Genomic DNA, 17,285 nt, shown 5'->3' on the forward strand with positions numbered 1-17,285 from the left:
ACACAAAAGAAACAAAAAAAAATCACATAGTACATTATAAATACATGAAAAACAATAGCAAGCAAGAAAAAACTACGTGTGTCCCTATCTTGGGGTTCATTTCACTTAACATCATCTTATATGGTGATATGTACATAGCTTTTGAACTTTTCTGCTTGTCATAGACATATACTAGTTATTGCAAATAAGGGAAACCATTGGGCCTATGCTTCTTTGGGCCTGGCTTACTTCAGTTAATATAATTTTTTCCAAGTCTTTCCATTTCCTAACAAATGGGGTGAGGTATCCGTACATTTGTTTTTGGACAATGTCACCCCTTTCCTTACTCTCTACATTTTTTTTTTTTTGTCAGTCATGGGGCTTGAACTTGGGACCTGGGCATTGTCCCTGAGCTCTTTTGCTCAAGGTTAGTGCTCTACCATTTTGAGCTATGTAGTCACTTTTGGTTTTCTGGTGGTTAGTTTGGAGATCAGAGTCTCATGGACTTTCCTGCCCGCACTAGCTTTTTTTTTTTTGAGTCCGGTCGTGGGGCCTGAACTCTGGGCGTGGGTGCTGTCCCCCAGCTCTTCAGCTCAAGGCTAGTGCTCTACCACTTGAGCCACAGCTCCACTTCTGGCTTTTTTTTTCTTTTTGCTTATGTGGTGCTGAGGAATCAAACCCTGGGCCTCATGCATGCAAGGCAAGCGCTCTGCCACTGAGCCACATTCCCAGCCCCTCTGCCCGCACTAGCTTTAAACTGCAATCCTCAGATCTCAGCCTCCTAAATAGCTAGGACTACAGGTGGGAGCCACCAGTGCCTGGCTTCTACAAATGTGTTTTAAGTAGTTGTTACACTGAGTTGTTTAGGGAATAATGACAAAGTCTGTATGTATTTAGTACAGATGCAATTTTTTTTCACAAATGTTTTCAATCCATGGTTGGTGGAATTCAGAGATACGGAGGACTGACTATATTCTACATTGTTGTACACTTACAACAATCCTGCAGATAAAACAGAATGAAAAGTAGTAGATGGTTTTCGTGCTCATGAAGGGCCTATAGGAAGACTTCAAAGGTTAGGAGTCATTGTTTGTGGGAGCAGACTAGTGTTTGTGATGGATGGCTAAAGATGGTGCCACTTAGCATGCGGAGAAAGAATTGGCGAAACAAGGTTTTTATAAAGTGAAATTTAGGTATGGGCAAGATCCCTTTTCTTTACCTCAATATTTCATTCTATTCAAAAAGTTCTTTTTTTGGGGGGGGGTCCGGTTGTGGGGCCTGAACTCTGGGCCTGGGTGCTTTCCCTCAGCTCTTCAGCTCAAGGCTAGCGCTCTACCATTGAGCCACCTTCCCAGCCCCTCTATTCAAAAAGTTCTATATTCAGACTTCTAATTTCTGGAATATAGATTTTTTTTTTCTGTCGTGAGGCATGAACTTAATCAGGGTTTGGGTGCTGTCCTAGAGCTGTTTCACTCAAGAATAACTCTCGTTCTTCCACTTTGAGCCTCAGCACCACTGACAGTTTTCTGGTGGTTAATGGGAGATAAAAGTCTTACAGACTTCCTGTCTTGGCTGGCATTGAACTGGGATCCTCCAATACCGCTTCCTGAGTAGCTAGAATTACAGGCATGACCCACCAGCACCTGGCCAGGAATACATACATACATACATACATACATACATACATACATATATATATATATATATATATATATATATATATATATATATATATATTAGTCCATTTTGGGGGTTTGAACTCTGGACTTGGGCACTGTCCCTCAGCTCTTCAGCTCAAGGCAAGCACCACTTCCGGTTTTCTAATGGTTTATTGGAGATAAGAGTCTCACAGACTTTCCTGCTCAGGCTGGCTCTGAACTGTTATCTTCAGATTTCAGCCTCCTGAGTAGTTAGGATTACAGGCATGAGCCACCGGTGCCCAGCCAGGAATATCTATGAGAATTTGTTTAAATATAAGCATTAATAACATGCTTACATTCTGCTGTTTCTAAGTGAAAAGTCTTCCCCCCCCTTGTGCTGGGGTCAAAATCAGAGGTTTATATATGATAGGCAAACAGTCTACCTCTGAGCTTTACCCCCAACCCAAGATTCCATTGTTTTGAAATAAAGCCTCACTCTATAGCCCAGGCGAATCCCAAATCAATCTCCTGAGTGCTGATATTACAGGCATGCCTCATTTAAATTAAAAAACAAACAAACTGAAGCAAATTATTGTTCTTAATTGTGAGGAGATTATTTTCTCTCCTCTTTTTGTGTGTGTTTCTATGTATGTGTATGAATTTTCTTTTTTTTTCCCTCATGGCTAGTACTCTACCATTTGAGCCACAGTGCCACTTCTGGCTTTTTCTGAGTAGTTTATTAGAAGTAAGAGTCTTACAGACTTTTCTGCCCAGGCTGGCTTTGAACTGTGACCCACAAATCTGAGCTTCTTGAGAAGCTAGTGTTATAGGTGTGAGCACTTGGCTCCCAATTCCTTTCTTAAGCCAATCAGTAGGACTGTAGAGGTACAGAACAGAAACACTTAAGTAAAAACAAAATAGCTCAGTATAGAAGGCACTAAAACAACAGATAAAAAAGAAGCAATAATACCAAGGAAGTATTTATAGGTTAAAATGTTTAAATATGAAAACAGAGTCTTATCTCTCTAGCCTTACTGCACCCAGATGGACATATGAACAATGATCAGAAATAGACTTTATTTGGAGGAAGCCAATAGGAAACAAATGTTTCCTAATTTCTCAATGCCAGTAAATTTTAAAATTCTTGAAGGGCTGGAGATGTAGCTCAACAGTTGAGTGCTTGCCTAGAATGTGTTAAGCTCTGGGTTGGAGGCCAGCACTACAAACCAACCAGTCAACCAACCAACCAACCCTGAAAGCAACCATGAATTGCTGTTTTTATTTATTGGAATTAGTAATAATGAATAGAGGTAGTACAGTAAATGTGAAAGATTTTTTAAAAACAAAACAAAACATTGATTTCAGCATTGCATTATTCTGTGAAATATTTCTGGAGATATATATATCTACACACACACACACACATATATATGTATATATATATACATACATACATACATATGCATATATATACATACACACACACACACACACACACACACACACACACACATATATGTTCTTGGTCCAGTAGTAAGCCAAATTCTTTAGTCTGGGAACCAACTATACGTATAAACAGAATAGAGCTGAATATTAGAAACATTAGAATGTTTCAGACACAAGGAAAAAACAGACTGTTATCCTATGATCAGGGAAATTAGCTTCTTGAGGGGACATGAAGAGAAAAATGTAAACCATCAAATAATGCCAAATTGGGTCATGGCACAGAAACAGCGTGTTTTAGGGACTGATTTAGGTGTGCCAGCCAAGGAAGGTCTTGCTGAAAAGGTAAGAGACTGAGGACTTTGAAATAGGCAGTGATCAGCTCTGTAGAGGTCACTGTAAGAACAAGAGGAAGAAGCATAGCGTTCTTGGGGGTGAACAACAAAGTAGCCTTTTGGGATGGGAAAGCACTGGGCATGTTTGGGAAGCTGAGAGCAGACCCTCTTGACCCAAGGGTGGGTCCAGTGACAAGGGCTAAGGTCACTTAGCAAGGTAGGGAAGGTCACAGAGCCCTTCAGGAATCATCAGTGAGCATTTCAGATTCATTATAAAATTAAAGACCATTTCTAGCCCTATAAAATCTGTCTGTGTTGTAATAAGATCACTCTGGCTCTGATGGGACTTGCAATGAAAAATGAGTTAGTTAGTTAGCAGATCAGGTGGCAATCTAGGTAAGAGAAGGGGTTGGCGGGTGTCAGGTAAGGATACCATTTTTTCTAAAGGATAATAGAAATAAAAGTCAGTGAGCCCTTTTAGGTTTCAGGTCTGAGCACCTTGTGGAAAAATTTGAGATGGAGAAGACTAGTAGAAATGAGGGCATCTTGGGTCTGGGAAGGTGGCTCAGTGGTAGAGTGCTTGCCTTACATGCATGAGGCCCTGGGTTTGATTCCTCAGCACCACATAAGAAGAAAAAGCCAGAAGTGGTGCTGTGGCTCAAGTGGTAGAGCGCTAGCCTTGAGCTGAAGAGCTGAGAGACAGCGCACAGGCCCTGAGTTCAGGCCCCATGACTGACCAGAAAAGAAAAAAAAGAAATGAGGGCACCAATTGGGAAGCACTGAGAATTCCAATCTGCACATGGTAAGATGGAGTTATAGGTAAGATAGCCAATATATCAGATGAGTAGTAGAATGCATTTGTAGAGACAGAGAAGAGGCCTCTAGAGATATTGATGTAGGTGTCATTAGCACAGAATTGGTTGGAAAGGAAGGGATATGATTACTGGAGAGAAAAGATACAGGCTCAGGATTTAGGCTTTGAGGAGCACCAATATTTCAAAGTTAGGTAGAAGCTGGGCACTGGTGGCTCATGCTTGTAATCTTAGCTGTTTAGGAGACTGAGAAGTGAGAATTGTGGTTCAAAGCCAGCCTGGGCAGCAGACGCCATGAGATTCTTATCTCTAATTAACCTCCAAAAAGCTGGTAGTGGAACTGTGACTCAAGTGGGAGACTGCTAGCTTTTCGCAAAAAAGCTAAGTGACGGGGGCTGGGAAGGTGGCTCAGTGGTAGAGCGCTTGCCTTGCATGCCTGAGGCCGTGGTTTCGATTCCTCAGCACCACATAAGCAAAAAGAAAAAAGCCGGAAGTGACGCTGTGGCTCAAGTGGTAGAGTGCTAGCCTTGAGCTGAAGAGCTGAGGGACAGCGCCCAGACTCAGAGTTCAGGCCCCACGACTGGACCCCCCCCCCAAAAAAAAAAAAAAAAGCTAAGTGACAGTGCCCAGGCCCTGAGTTCAAGCCCTAGTAATACATACACACACACTCACATGTACACACACACACGCTGAAGTTAGGTAGAGAAGAGGAGTGGGCTAAGGAAGAATGAGCAGAACCAGGTGAAGAAGAGGGAAGAGCCTTGGGAGGAAGCAGGAACATTCAGTGCATCCCATTCATTGGTGACAATTCTGGTGGTTGGTTGGTGTCCACTACTATGATTATTACAGCTATATAAACACCTGTATTTAAGTACAGAAAAAAAATCAGAAGAGATTGCTTTATTTAGATAAATAGACTATGAATATCATTCCTGTGAACTTGTTCCAATAATAAGAACAACCTTTTAAAAAGGAAGAAGGGAAAACAGGCAACATGTCTTGACAAATGGACTCCCTGATGGATGGCATGCCAGATGGACATTGTGGTGGGAAGCTCCAGTGAGATTTTATTTTCAGAGGATTGTGGAAAAGCCTGAATTGTTTCCTGTAAGCAGGGGGAAATAACTTAAGCATGCAAAGCGCATCTGGTGATGTCCTTTAGTTCTTGATGATGTCCTTGGGTTTTGTAGGTGTGGTATGCTGCATCCTATGCAGAGTTCGTGAACCAGAAAATTCATGACATTTCTGAGGAAGAAAGAAAAGGTGATTGGACTTTTATTATGTGAATTCTAAGTTGTGAATATTACATCTTTATGCAACCTCTGATTTCTCCATCTCCATGTATTTTATAAGACATCTTATAGGCTTTTCAGAGCTGTGTACCTCCATCTAATTCTAGGGTCCAATTTCAATGACATATTTACATTTCATTCATGAGTTCTGGAAAATAGTATTTAATATAATGAAAACCTTCAAATACCAAATTAGAACCTTAGTGTCAGGATGCTTCCTATCTAGCCCTGATCATCCCTAGGGACATAGCAATACAGTACTGACTTTGTTTTTAATGTAAATGTGACTGATATGTAATCTGCATACTGAGAGATATGCATACATTAAATATAGAGCTTGATAAATTCTCACAGTGAACACACCTAAGGAAATTATGAAGTATAATTACTCTCCTGACTTCCCAGTACCACACGAGTTGCTTGTTGGTGAACTATGCATAAATATAATAACATAGCACATTCACTTTTTTGTGTCTGGGCATCTTGCTCAACATTATATTTTTGAGATACATACATATTGTATATAATTACACTTAAATATTATATGATAGTATTATATATCATACATAATATATTTAAAATATAATTTGTTCATTCTCACTGCTCTTTGTCATTTTGCTGTATGAATGTATAACAATTCATTTATCAGTTTTACCATGGATTTGGTGTTGTAAAGTATAATTTTGATGGTAACTACCCCAAATTAGGTTAGGTTTCACAGGGTAAGGTCCGGTCTTTCACACGACTGTCCTTACTTCAGATACCAGCTGGAGCTCTGTTGTGAGGCCTGAACCCTGAGCCTGGGCACTGTCCCTCAGCTCTTCAGCTTAAAGCTAGCACTGTACCACTTGAGCTACAGTGCCACTTCCGGCTTTCCAGCTTTTTCTACTTATGTGGTACTAAGGAATCGAACCCAGGGCCTCATGCATGAAAGGCAAGCACACTACTACTGAGCCACCTTCCCAACCCCTAGCTCATGCTTCTCAAGCCAGTCACAATTCTGACCAACTGTCTACAATTTAGGGGGTTCCAAGTACCCCCTGAGATGATTCACAAAACTCTTTAACAAGAAAGTAATGCAAATAGTGGATAATGTCTACAGTGGTGAGAGAAAAGGCAACTGGATATTGCTAGTGCCTGTTGATCATCAGCCATTATGATTTCTCTCCTGTGATTGTAGTTCTTCGAGAACAAGAGAAGAATTGGCCCTGCTATGAATGTAACCGTCGCTTTATAAGCTCAGAGCAGTTGCAACAGCACCTCAATTCTCATGATGAGAAACTAGACGTGTTTAGCAGGTATGTATGAGAGGGGGAAAGGCTCATGAATTTGGTTCTTAAAGATTATATGTATCTGTAAACCAAAGAATGTTTCTACTTGTGCATATTCTCAAGGTGTGTGTGTGTGTGTGTGTGTGTGTGTGTGTGTGTGTGTGTGTGTGTGTGTGTGTGTGTGTGTGTGTGTGTGTGTGTGTGTGTGTGTGTGTGTGTGTGTGTGTGTGTAGACAGGTAACCAAGTAGTTATTTTGATGTAGAGCTACTAAAGGGTATGTCTTATCTGTCATTTCCTTTCCCCTCTTTATTTATTTATTCCTTTTTCAGTGTATCTCATACCCTTTCACCTTCGTGAAATCTGTAACTGGAGAGTATGAAATAGGAATTGTTGAGGTAGCATATGTCTTTGCATAATTTATGTCTCTTGATTTTTAGATTTTTTCCAGCAAAATGATTTCTTTATAAAGTTAAACTAAAAGCTTTAATTCTACTATATAAAAAAGACAAATGAAGCCCAGGCACCTGTAATCCTAGCTACTTAGAAGACTGAAATCTGAGGATCATGGTTTCATAGTTCAAAGCAAGCCCAAGGAAGAAAGTCTGTAAAACTTTTATCTCCACTAAACTGTCAAAAAAAAAAAGCTGGAAGTATAGTTGGTCAAATGGTAGAGTGCTAACCTTGAGCAAAAGAAGCTCAGGGATGGCACCCAGACCCTGAGTTCAAGCCCCAGATTGGCATCAAAAAACAAAACAAATGGTAAATGAAAATTTTATAGGATGTTGAGGGGGAACGTGCAACAAGATAAGGAGGGACTTAAGATGATGGAAAAAAATTGGATTTTAGTATGCAAAACCTTTAGTGGGTTCTGATCAGGGAATATTGTAATGCCAGTTGTATTTTAAAAAGGTCATTGTGTATGAAAATGAACACATCAGATTAGTTTATATTAGAATAAGAGCGAAGGCAGAGAGTTCAGTTAGAAGCTAGTACAGGATGAGGATTATTTAGAATAGTGATCCCAACAGGACTGAAATAGAATTGTCTATCTACATTTATTGAGTTTGGAAAATTAGGTGATGGTATAAATCCTCACTTAGAAAAACAGAAAGGAAGTTCAGGTGCTGGTGGTTTACCCCTTTAGTCCTAGCTATTCAGGAGGCTGAGATCTGAGAACCACAGTTCAAAGCCTGACGAGGCAGGAAAGTTCATGAGACTCTTATCTACATTCAGCTCCCAGGAAACTGGAAGTAGCTCAAAGTGGTAGAAAGCTAGCCTTGACCAGTAAAGCTCAGGGACAGTGCCTAGGCCTTGAGTTCAAGTCACACGATTGAAAACAAAACAAAACAGGAAAGAATGATCCAGGGATGTACCATACACGAAATGAAAGTAAGACCCCAAGCAAGGCTGTTTTGTTCTTTGGCTGTATCCAGCTGTGAGGGTGCTGCAGTTTTACCTAGCAAATTCAGCACAATGAGAATAAAGATGCAGCAGTGGTGGGGTGGGAATCTAGAGCAAACAGCATGATTACAGTGAGTGTGGCCTTGGAAGTCTTGCATTGGTGATGGAAGAAGGAAGGAGTGGATTAAGGATGCTAGTAAGGCTGAAAGGTGGTTGTTGTGGTTTCGAGGGATCAAATTGAGGGCCATGTGTATTGTGGGCAGGGTCTCCAGCCCAGAATATATTCCAAGTCCTTGGAATCAGTTTTAATAAGGGATTTTTGCATTCTAGTAATTCATTAAAAGAGTTTTATAATTATTTGGTGTTTAGTAGGCATTTTATGGGACATTTGAATTAGAAATTTCTTGTGACTTTCCAGAAGGTTATGGTAAAATGAGGAAGTTATTTGAATGTAGCTATGTTTCTTGAAAGGAATATGAGCCAGGCACTGGTGGCTCACACCTGTAATCCTAGCTGCTAAGGAGGCTGAGATCTGAACTATGGCTCAAAGCCAGCCCTGGCAGAAAAGTCCCTGTGAGATTCTTATTTCCAATTAGCCACTAACAAACCAGAAGTGGCTCAAGTGATAGAGTGCTGAGCACAAAGGGGCTCAGGGACAATGCCTAGGCCCTGAGTTCAAGCCCCACAACCGATAAAAGAAAGAAGAAAAAAAGAAAGAAAGGAAGGAAGAAAGGAAGAAAAATAAAGAAAAAATAAAGAAAGAAAGAGAAAGAGAAAGAGAGAAAGGGAGGGAAGGAAGGAAGGAAGGAAGGAAGCAAGCAAGCAAGCAAGCAAGCAAGCAAGCTGAGGGCCGGTGGCTTCCACCTGTAATCCTAGCTACTCAGGAGGCTGAGATCTGAGGACTGTGGTTCAAAGCCAGCCCAGGCAGAAAAGTTTGTGAGACTCTTATCTTCAACAAGCCACCAGAAAACTAGAAATGGCACTGTGTCTCAAGTGGTAAAGCACTAGCCTTGAGCTGAAGAGCTGAGGTACAGTGCCCAGGCTCAGAGTTCAAGCCCCACAACTGACGAGGAGAAGAGAGAGAGAGAGAGAGAGAGAGAGAGAGAGAGAGAGAGAGAGAGAGAGAGAGAGAGAGAGAGAGAGAGAGAGAGAGGAGGGGGGGGCAAGGAGGGAGGGAGGGAAGGAAGGAAGGAAGGGAAGGAGGGAGGGAGGGAGGGAAGAATGAAGGAAGGAAGGAAGATTAGCTGAGGCCACTGGAAAAGAGAAAGAATGGAATCTAGTCTCAGTTGATCCTCAGAAAAATACTACTCACGCCTATAATCCTAGCTACACAGGAGGCTGAGATCTGAGGATCATGGTTCAAAGCCAGCCCTGGCAGGAAATTCCCTATGAGACTCTTATCTTCAACTAACCACTGGAAAACTGGAAGTGGCACCGTGGCTCAAGTGGTAGTGTACTAGCCTTGAGCTGAAAAACTCAGGGACAGTTCCCAGGCCCAGAGTTCAAGCCCCACAACTGACTCCCCACACCAAAAAAAAAAAAAAAAAAAAAAAAAAAAAAAAAAAAAAATATATATATATATATATATATATATATATATATTTACTACTGATTTACCATATTCTGTCCTGTTTGCATTTCTCACCTCCTTCCAGAAGCAAACTGTTGTTTTTGATTTGTGTTTTTATAACTTTTTCTAAATAATTTTAAGATATCTCTTTGCCCTGTAGAGAGGCAAAGCTGAAAAATTCAGAAAGCTTCTAGTAATAAAACAATTGTTTCCACTGGAGAAAAGAGCCAGGGAAAGTAAAGTGAGAGAAACTCAAAATCTGGGGTTAGTAAAGATTATTGAAGGGAACTGTTGTGGCATATGATGTAATTATGACTATTCATAACTTAATCTCTTGTCCCCAGAACAAGAGGCAGAGGAAGGGGACGAGGCAAGAGGCGATTTGGCCCAGGTCGACGACCAGGGCGTCCTCCAAAATTTATCCGATTGGAACTAACCAGCGAGAATGGGGAAAAGAGTGATGATGGGACCCAGGTACTGGGGGATGGGAAGATCTCCTTCTGCTGTGCTTGTTCACAGTGCTAGACTAGATTAAATACCACATACACTCAATTTAAATACACACACTGTTGTCATGTCATGGCTTTGCTACTTGTTAGCCAAAGTACAGTTGGAGAAGACGAAAAAGAATGTATTTTCCAATGAAAAGCTAACTTTGCTGCCCTACAAATTTGAAATTGATCAGAGATATTAGAGACTTTGTTTAATTAATTTAAGCCATTAAAATGATAGATATTCTAGAAGAGTTTTATACTCTTCTGGTTTGGTAGTCAGAAATGTCTCATTGTTTTTAAATTCTGTGCTTCTTTCTTTTTTTTTTTTTTTTTTTTTGGTCCGGTCGTGGGCCTGAACTCTGGACCTGGGTGCTGTCCCTCAGCTCTTCAGCTCAAGGCTAGCACTCTACCATTTGAGCCACAGCGCCACTTCTAGCTTTTTTCTTTTTGCTTATGTGGTGCTGAGGAATCAAACCCAGGGCCTCATGCATGCAAGGCAAGTGCTCTACCACTGAGCCACCTTCCCAGCCCCTCTGTGCTGCACTATTTCTACAATTAACTTTTCCAGTGGGGAATATTTTTTCTCAGCATCCTTGTGCTAGTTAAAAAAAAAAAAACAATCCCAAAAACCCATAAGCTGGGCTCATGTTTGTGGTGGTCACGCCTGTAATCCTAGCTGTTTGGAGGCTGAGATCTGAGGATCACAGCTTAAAGTCAGCCCAGGTAGGAAAGTCCATAAGACTCTTAGCTCTACTGGCAACCAGAAAACTAGAAGTGGAGCTGTGTGGTAAATACTAGCCCTGAGTAGAAAAGCTCAGGGACAGCGCCCAGGCTCTTGAGTTCAAGCCTACAGCCAATAGCAACAACAACAAAAGCCACATGTTCCATATGGGTTGCTCGTGCCTATAATCTTAGAATGCTGACATCTGAGGATCTCAGTTTGAAGTCAGCCAGGACAAAAAGTCTGTGAGACTCATCTCCAATTTATCACCAAAAACTTGGTAGTATAGATGTGGCTCAAATGGTAGAGCACCAGCCTTGAGCAAAAAAGCTAAGGTAGAGCATGTCCAGGCCCTAGGTTTAAGCCCCCAGTACTGTCGAAAACAACCAAGAAAAGGACAAAACCATATCTGCACATAGTGACACAGCCCTTAGGCCCAGCTACTTCAGAGGCAGAAGGATAACATGAACAGAGTTTGGGAGCCTCCTGGTCAATACAATAAGACACTAAGTGTTAAAAAAAAAAACTCCACAATTCTAAATCTAAGCCCATATTTCTACCATTGATCTCCATTTAAGTAGGGAAGTAATTCATGGTTATTTCAAATTGCAGGACTTGCTGCATTTTTCCACGAAGGAACAATTTGATGAAGCTGAACCAGCTACTCTGAATGGGCTAGATCAGCCGGAACAGACCACTATCCCAATACCTCAGCTGCCACAGGAAACCCCGGCTTCTCTGGAGCATGAACCAGAAACTCATACTCTACATCTGCAGCCACAGCACGAGGAGAGTGTGGTGCCTACCCAGACCACTTTGACAGCTGATGACATGCGCAGGGCCAAACGCATCAGAGTAAGTGGGCAGACATGTCCCCTATCCCCAGAGGATCACTTCCTCCCCTTGGCAGTGTTTTTGGTGCTATTTACCATTCACTTTGAAATGTTGCACTTACTCTATCACATGTTTAGGCTTGTTATTCTGCAAAAAAAAAAAAAAAAAAAAAGTCTTTACTAGTTCTGAGTCTTTGTCCTATGGCTGACTGGTATGGCTGGTCTTAGATTCAATCAATGTAGTATTAACACACGGAAGCCTGGATTTTGGAGTTCCTAGACCATAATATGTAAAATAGCCAAAATCAATAGCTCTCCATATTCCTTAGTTTACAGGTTAGAAGTAGAGAAATCCGTATGTTTCTTCTTATTTTTTTTTGGGTGGGTCGTGGGGATTGAACTCTGGGATTGAGCACTGTCCTGGACCTTGAGCTCTTCAGCTCAAGGTTAGCGCTCTACCACTTGCGCTACAGTGCCACTTCCAGTTTTCTGGTAGTTCATTGGAGATAAGAGTTTCACAGACTTCCCTGCCTGGGCTGGCTTTGAACCACAATCCTCAGATCTCAGCCTACTGAGTGGCTAGGATTTTACAGGTGTGAGCCACCAGCGCATGGCTGTTTCGTTATATTTTATTTAATTATTTTTATTTATTTTGACTGTTTGGTGATGTGAATTCAATCTAGGGCCTTGCACATGCTTGCTAAGCAGGCACTCTGATGCTGAGATATTCCTTTAGCCCTATTTGTTTGTGTGTGCGTGTGTGTGTGCGTGTGTGTGTGTGTGTGTGTGTGTGTGTGTGTATACACCCATACACGCACATGCACAAGCAGCCCCTCTCTCTGCAAATGTCAGCCTGTGTACATTTGTGTGTGTGTGTGTGTGTGTGTGTGTACATATATATATATATATATATATACATATATATATATATATATATATATAAATTCTTTTTTTTTTTTTGAGATTCAGGGGATTGAACTCAGGGCTTTAGGCATGCTAAACAAGTGCTCTACCACTGAGCTACACCCCCAGTTCTAATTACTTATATTCTTTTTTTTTTTTTTTTGGTTGGTTGTGGGGCTTGAATTCAGAGTCTGGGCTCTGTCCCTGAGCCTGTTTGTGTTCAAGGCTTGCACTCTACTACTTGAGTCACAATGCTGCTTCCAGTTTTTGAGTGGTTAATTGGAAAGTGTCTCACAGGGACTTTTCTGCCCAAGCTTGTTCAAACCATGATCCTTCAGATCTCAGCCTCCTGAGTACCTAGGATTATAGGCGAAAGCCACCAGTGCCTGGTTAATTATTTATATCCTAAAACAGGCTAATCTCTGTCTAATCATAGCCCTAAAGTTAATTATAGGTAACTATAATTAACTACTACTCAATCATTGCAAAGGGACCTGTGTCCAAGTCAATATGACAGGAACAGTGCATACACCTGGGAACAGTGCACACACCTTGGGACACTGAAGTAAAGCTGTATGTTCAGGTGCTGGTGGAGGTCTCACTTCTGGGGTCTGTGTCTTGGCTTTAGATTTGCAGATCTTCTATGACTTTCAATGAAGACAGGTCTTTCTCTTCTTTTCTCTTGGGTAGCAGTTGAGTATGAGTTAGGAACTATAGGAAACGCATGTGGAGAACAATATGTTGTCTTAAGACATCAGTGATAACAAAAAACTAAAGATATAAAACCCATGTTTTTGGCAACTGATGATAAAAAGATTTATTGGTCTGGACTTGTAGATAGGAGAGATATCTTGTATAACTTCCCAGGCTTTATAGTTTCTAGATGGATGAGTATTTTAACTTGGGGTTTTGGGGTTTTGTGAGGGTTTTTTTGGTCTTGTTTTTCCTTTCTTTCTTTCTTTCTTTCTTTCTTTCTTTCTTTCTTTCTTTCTTTCTTTCTTTCTTTCTCTTTCTTCCTTCCTTCCTTCCTTCTTTCTTTCTCTCTCTCCTTCCTTCCTTTCTTCCTTCCTTCCTTCCTTCCTTTCTTCCTTCCTTCCTTCCTTCCTTCCTTCTTCCTTCCTTCCTTCCTTCCTTCCTTCTTTCTTTCTTTCTTTCTTTCTTTCTTTCTTTCTCTCTCCTCTCTCTCCTTCCTTCCTTCCTTCCTTCCTTCCTTCCTTCCTCCCTCCCTCCCTCCCTCCTTCCTTCCTCCCTCCCTCCCTCCCTCCTTCCTTCCTCCCTCCCTCCCTCCTTCCTCCCTCCTTCCTCCCTCCCTCCCTTCCTCCCTCCCTCCTTCCTTCCTTCCTTCCTTCCTTCCTTCCTTCCTTCCTTCCTTCCTTTTCCCTCCCTCCCTCCTTCCTTCCTTCCTTCCTTCCTTCCTTCCTTCTTTCCTTCTTTTTTTTTTGGTCAGTCAGGGCTTGAACTCTGGGCCCTGGATGCTGTCCCTCAGCTCTTCACCTCAAGGCTAGTGCTCTCCCACTTGAGCTTCAGTGCCACTTCCAGGTTTCTGGTGGTTTATTGGAGATAAGAGTCTCACTGACTTTCCTGCCTGGGCTGGCTTTGAACCACAATCCTCAGATCTCAGCCTCCTGAGTTGCCAGGATTATAGGCGTGAGCCACCGGCACCCAGCTTGTTTTTCATTTTTGTGTTTTAAAGATGCTAAGTTACACCATATTCAGGGTGGGCTGGGTCAGTAGGAACCACTGCACGGGGTCTTGCTTTGGGCAAGAGAGATTGGATCAACTTTCTCCTTTGATCTCTTTATTTGCCTGTAGGCTAGAAGGGACCTTGAAAAATAATATAGTCCCTGTCTTCATGTAAACAGACATTTAAACCTTAATTACCACATGACAGTTTTGAAGGACTCTAAGAACTCTTGAGTTCTTAGAGCCCTGTAATTGAAATACATGCAACTTTTGAATTGAAATAATTAATTATAATTGGAATAATTATAATTAAAATACTTGTAATGTTTTCAATCTATGGTCTTTCAAGGATATGTAAAAATAAATAAATATAGGCCAGAAAAGCAAATAGCTGTGAACTTTATCTTCCTATCCATTATTCTTCTTTGTTTGCCTTTTAGTCTCTTGTCCAATTACTGTCTTTTCTTTTTTGGCCATCTGATATTTTACTAAGTCAGAGAAGTGCTTGCTAGATTTATTTATTTATTTATTTTTGTCGGTCATGGGGGCTGAACTCTGGGCCTGGGTGCTGTCCCTGAGCTCTTCAGCTGAAGGCGAGCGCTCTACCAACTTGAGCCACAGCGCCACTTCCGGCTTTTTCTCCTTATGTGATGCTGAGGAATCAAACCCAGGGCCTTATACCTGCAAAGCAAGTACTCTACCACTGAGCCACTTTCCCAGCCCCTGGATTTGATTTTTATTTTGACGGAAAAAAATAAAACTCACATGTGTATTGCAGCTGTGCGTGTTCAAGCATAGACTAGTTGTTCGTATACTTATATTCTTCTGAAGGAGATAGGGTACTGGTTTCAGTACAAGGTTCCTTGTGTCAAAGTAAAACCACACGTGTGACTTTTAGATGCTAGTATTGGTTGAGCTCTCTTGCTTTTTCCACTCACACATTCTAAAAAAGTTTGGCTCTGTATTTTTTTTTTCATCTTTTTTTAAATCCAGAGTGGTAATGACCAACTGAAGGGAAGTCTTCCAAAATTGGTAATGTAACTATTTTTCTCTCCTCTAATGCTGCCTGCTCAGTTGGAGCTGCAGGTAGGTTTGTTTCCTGTGTTTCACATAACAGAATGTCATTTACGTGTTTGCCTGACCTGCTGTTCTTTACAACCTGTACTTAGAAAATCCTGGTAGAAACCACAGTTTGGTTGCTCTACTAAATGTAAATTAATAAATAGTGATCATTTATTTCCAAGTAGGTGAATGAACAAATTGTAGGCTGCAGGTTACTCCTGTACAAAGGATAGGACTAAATGATCTTGAAGGTTCTTTCCAGCTCTTAAATAATCTTTGAGATGATACTGAGTTTTTAGCTATGTATTAGAATACTTCTCGAGCTCTGTCTCTAAGAGTTTGTAGTCTCAGTAAGATCATTTTCATTTATATGTTAAATGTAAGAATACCTAGTAGTTGGAAGAGTAAAAGGCTAGAGAAAGATGAAGGAGGTAGGTGAAGGGAGCCATAGGGAGAGAGTGCTAGGCACAGGGATATGCTTGGGATGGTTATGGGACAGGGCAAACACTGACTTGACCCTAGTGGGGAAGCCAGGTGGGTAATGGAAAGAGGCTTGTTGGACAGAATTAGTCACCAAAGGCTTTGAAAGATTCAAAGAAAGTTTCTTTAAAAAAGTACAATTCCCCAGCTGGGTGCCAGTGGCTCACACCTGTAATCCTAGCTACTTTGGTGGCTATAACCTGAGAATTTCAGTTCAAAGCTAGATAGGGTAAGGAAAGTCTGTGTAAGTCTTTCACCTCCAATTAACAAGCAAAAAGCTGGAAGTGGAGATGTAACTCAAGTGGTAGAGCACTACCCTTGAGTGGAAAAAGGTTAAGGGACAGTTCCTAGGCCCTGAGTCTGAGTTCAAGCCTCAGTACTAGTACAAAGTCAAAATCAACCAAACAACAACAACATAAATCCAAACCAACCAGTTGATACTTGTTTGATTCTTTTTAGTCACAATATCAAAATAGTATGAAAATTGATCAAACACTATAGATTCCTTTAGCTAATAGCATCAGACTTCAGAAACAGAATCTCTTCTCAAATCATTACAATGTTAATTTGGATGCTGTTTTGGTATCCTCTTAACACTGATGACCTCACAGTTTGGTGTGGTTGACTAACCGGAGCTCAGGGGTCAGCAGACCTATGGTGTGTCTGTACGTTTCCCATTAGCCATGATTTCTTCCTGAAAGTACACTGGGTATAGCTCTACTACAGAAGCTGCGTTAGAGCAGAACTGGCTTGCAAGTGAGCCAAAAGGCTTTTACTATCTGGTAATATGAGTGTCATTAGCACACAGACTTTTTCTAGTTCTTGAGCACTCTGGCTCCAAGTAAATAAAGGGGTGATAGGATGTGTCATTAGAATTAAGGAAGAGGAGCCAGGTGGCTGCTCAGTTTAAATCCATTGTCTGAAGCTATTCTGCTAATCTGAAGTGACAGAATACTGATTAGCATCATGGTCCCAAAACAAAGCCAAGTTCTACATTGGGCACTCTGGAGAAATGGAATCTTCAGGAGAATCATCATCAAAAACTGTTGACTCTATCCTTGGAAACTTAACCAACTTAAAGTTGGAAAAGGGATGTAATTCTTACATGGCAGACATGCTCTAAACCTTGAATATTTGCTGGATTTCAACAGAGCATCTGTTTATCTGACTTCTCTCCATGTAGCTTTGGAAGTAGACAGAAATAGTAAGAGCTTTTATGTAAAATAAGTCTGTGCTCAGATAAAGTAAAAAGATGAGGGGGCCAGTAAACTGTATGAGGAAGCCAAAGCTAACTCGTGTATATTAGAAAAAAGATCTGTTCTTAAGTGTCTTATCCCAGAAATAATTTTGTGAATTTCATTTCAA

General features: G+C 41.1%; 1 protein-coding gene across 2 annotated transcripts in view; it reads left to right on the plus strand.

The window, feature by feature from the left end:
- Positions 1–17,285, plus strand: part of Prdm10 (PR/SET domain 10) — a 113,075-nt gene that overhangs the window by 61,012 nt on the left and 34,778 nt on the right. For both annotated transcript variants that reach the window (XM_070038363.1, XM_070038364.1), the window contains exons 9-12: positions 5,400–5,472; positions 6,682–6,799; positions 10,089–10,218; positions 11,572–11,814. In XM_070038363.1, coding sequence (XP_069894464.1) covers positions 5,400–5,472; positions 6,682–6,799; positions 10,089–10,218; positions 11,572–11,814 — 564 coding nt within the window. The remainder of the gene's footprint in view (positions 1–5,399; positions 5,473–6,681; positions 6,800–10,088; positions 10,219–11,571; positions 11,815–17,285) is intronic.

This window comes from Dipodomys merriami, unplaced genomic scaffold (assembly GCF_024711535.1).
Source record: "Dipodomys merriami isolate MVZ:Mamm:240054 unplaced genomic scaffold, mDipMer1.0.p SCAF_29, whole genome shotgun sequence".
NCBI lineage: Eukaryota > Metazoa > Chordata > Mammalia > Rodentia > Heteromyidae > Dipodomys > Dipodomys merriami.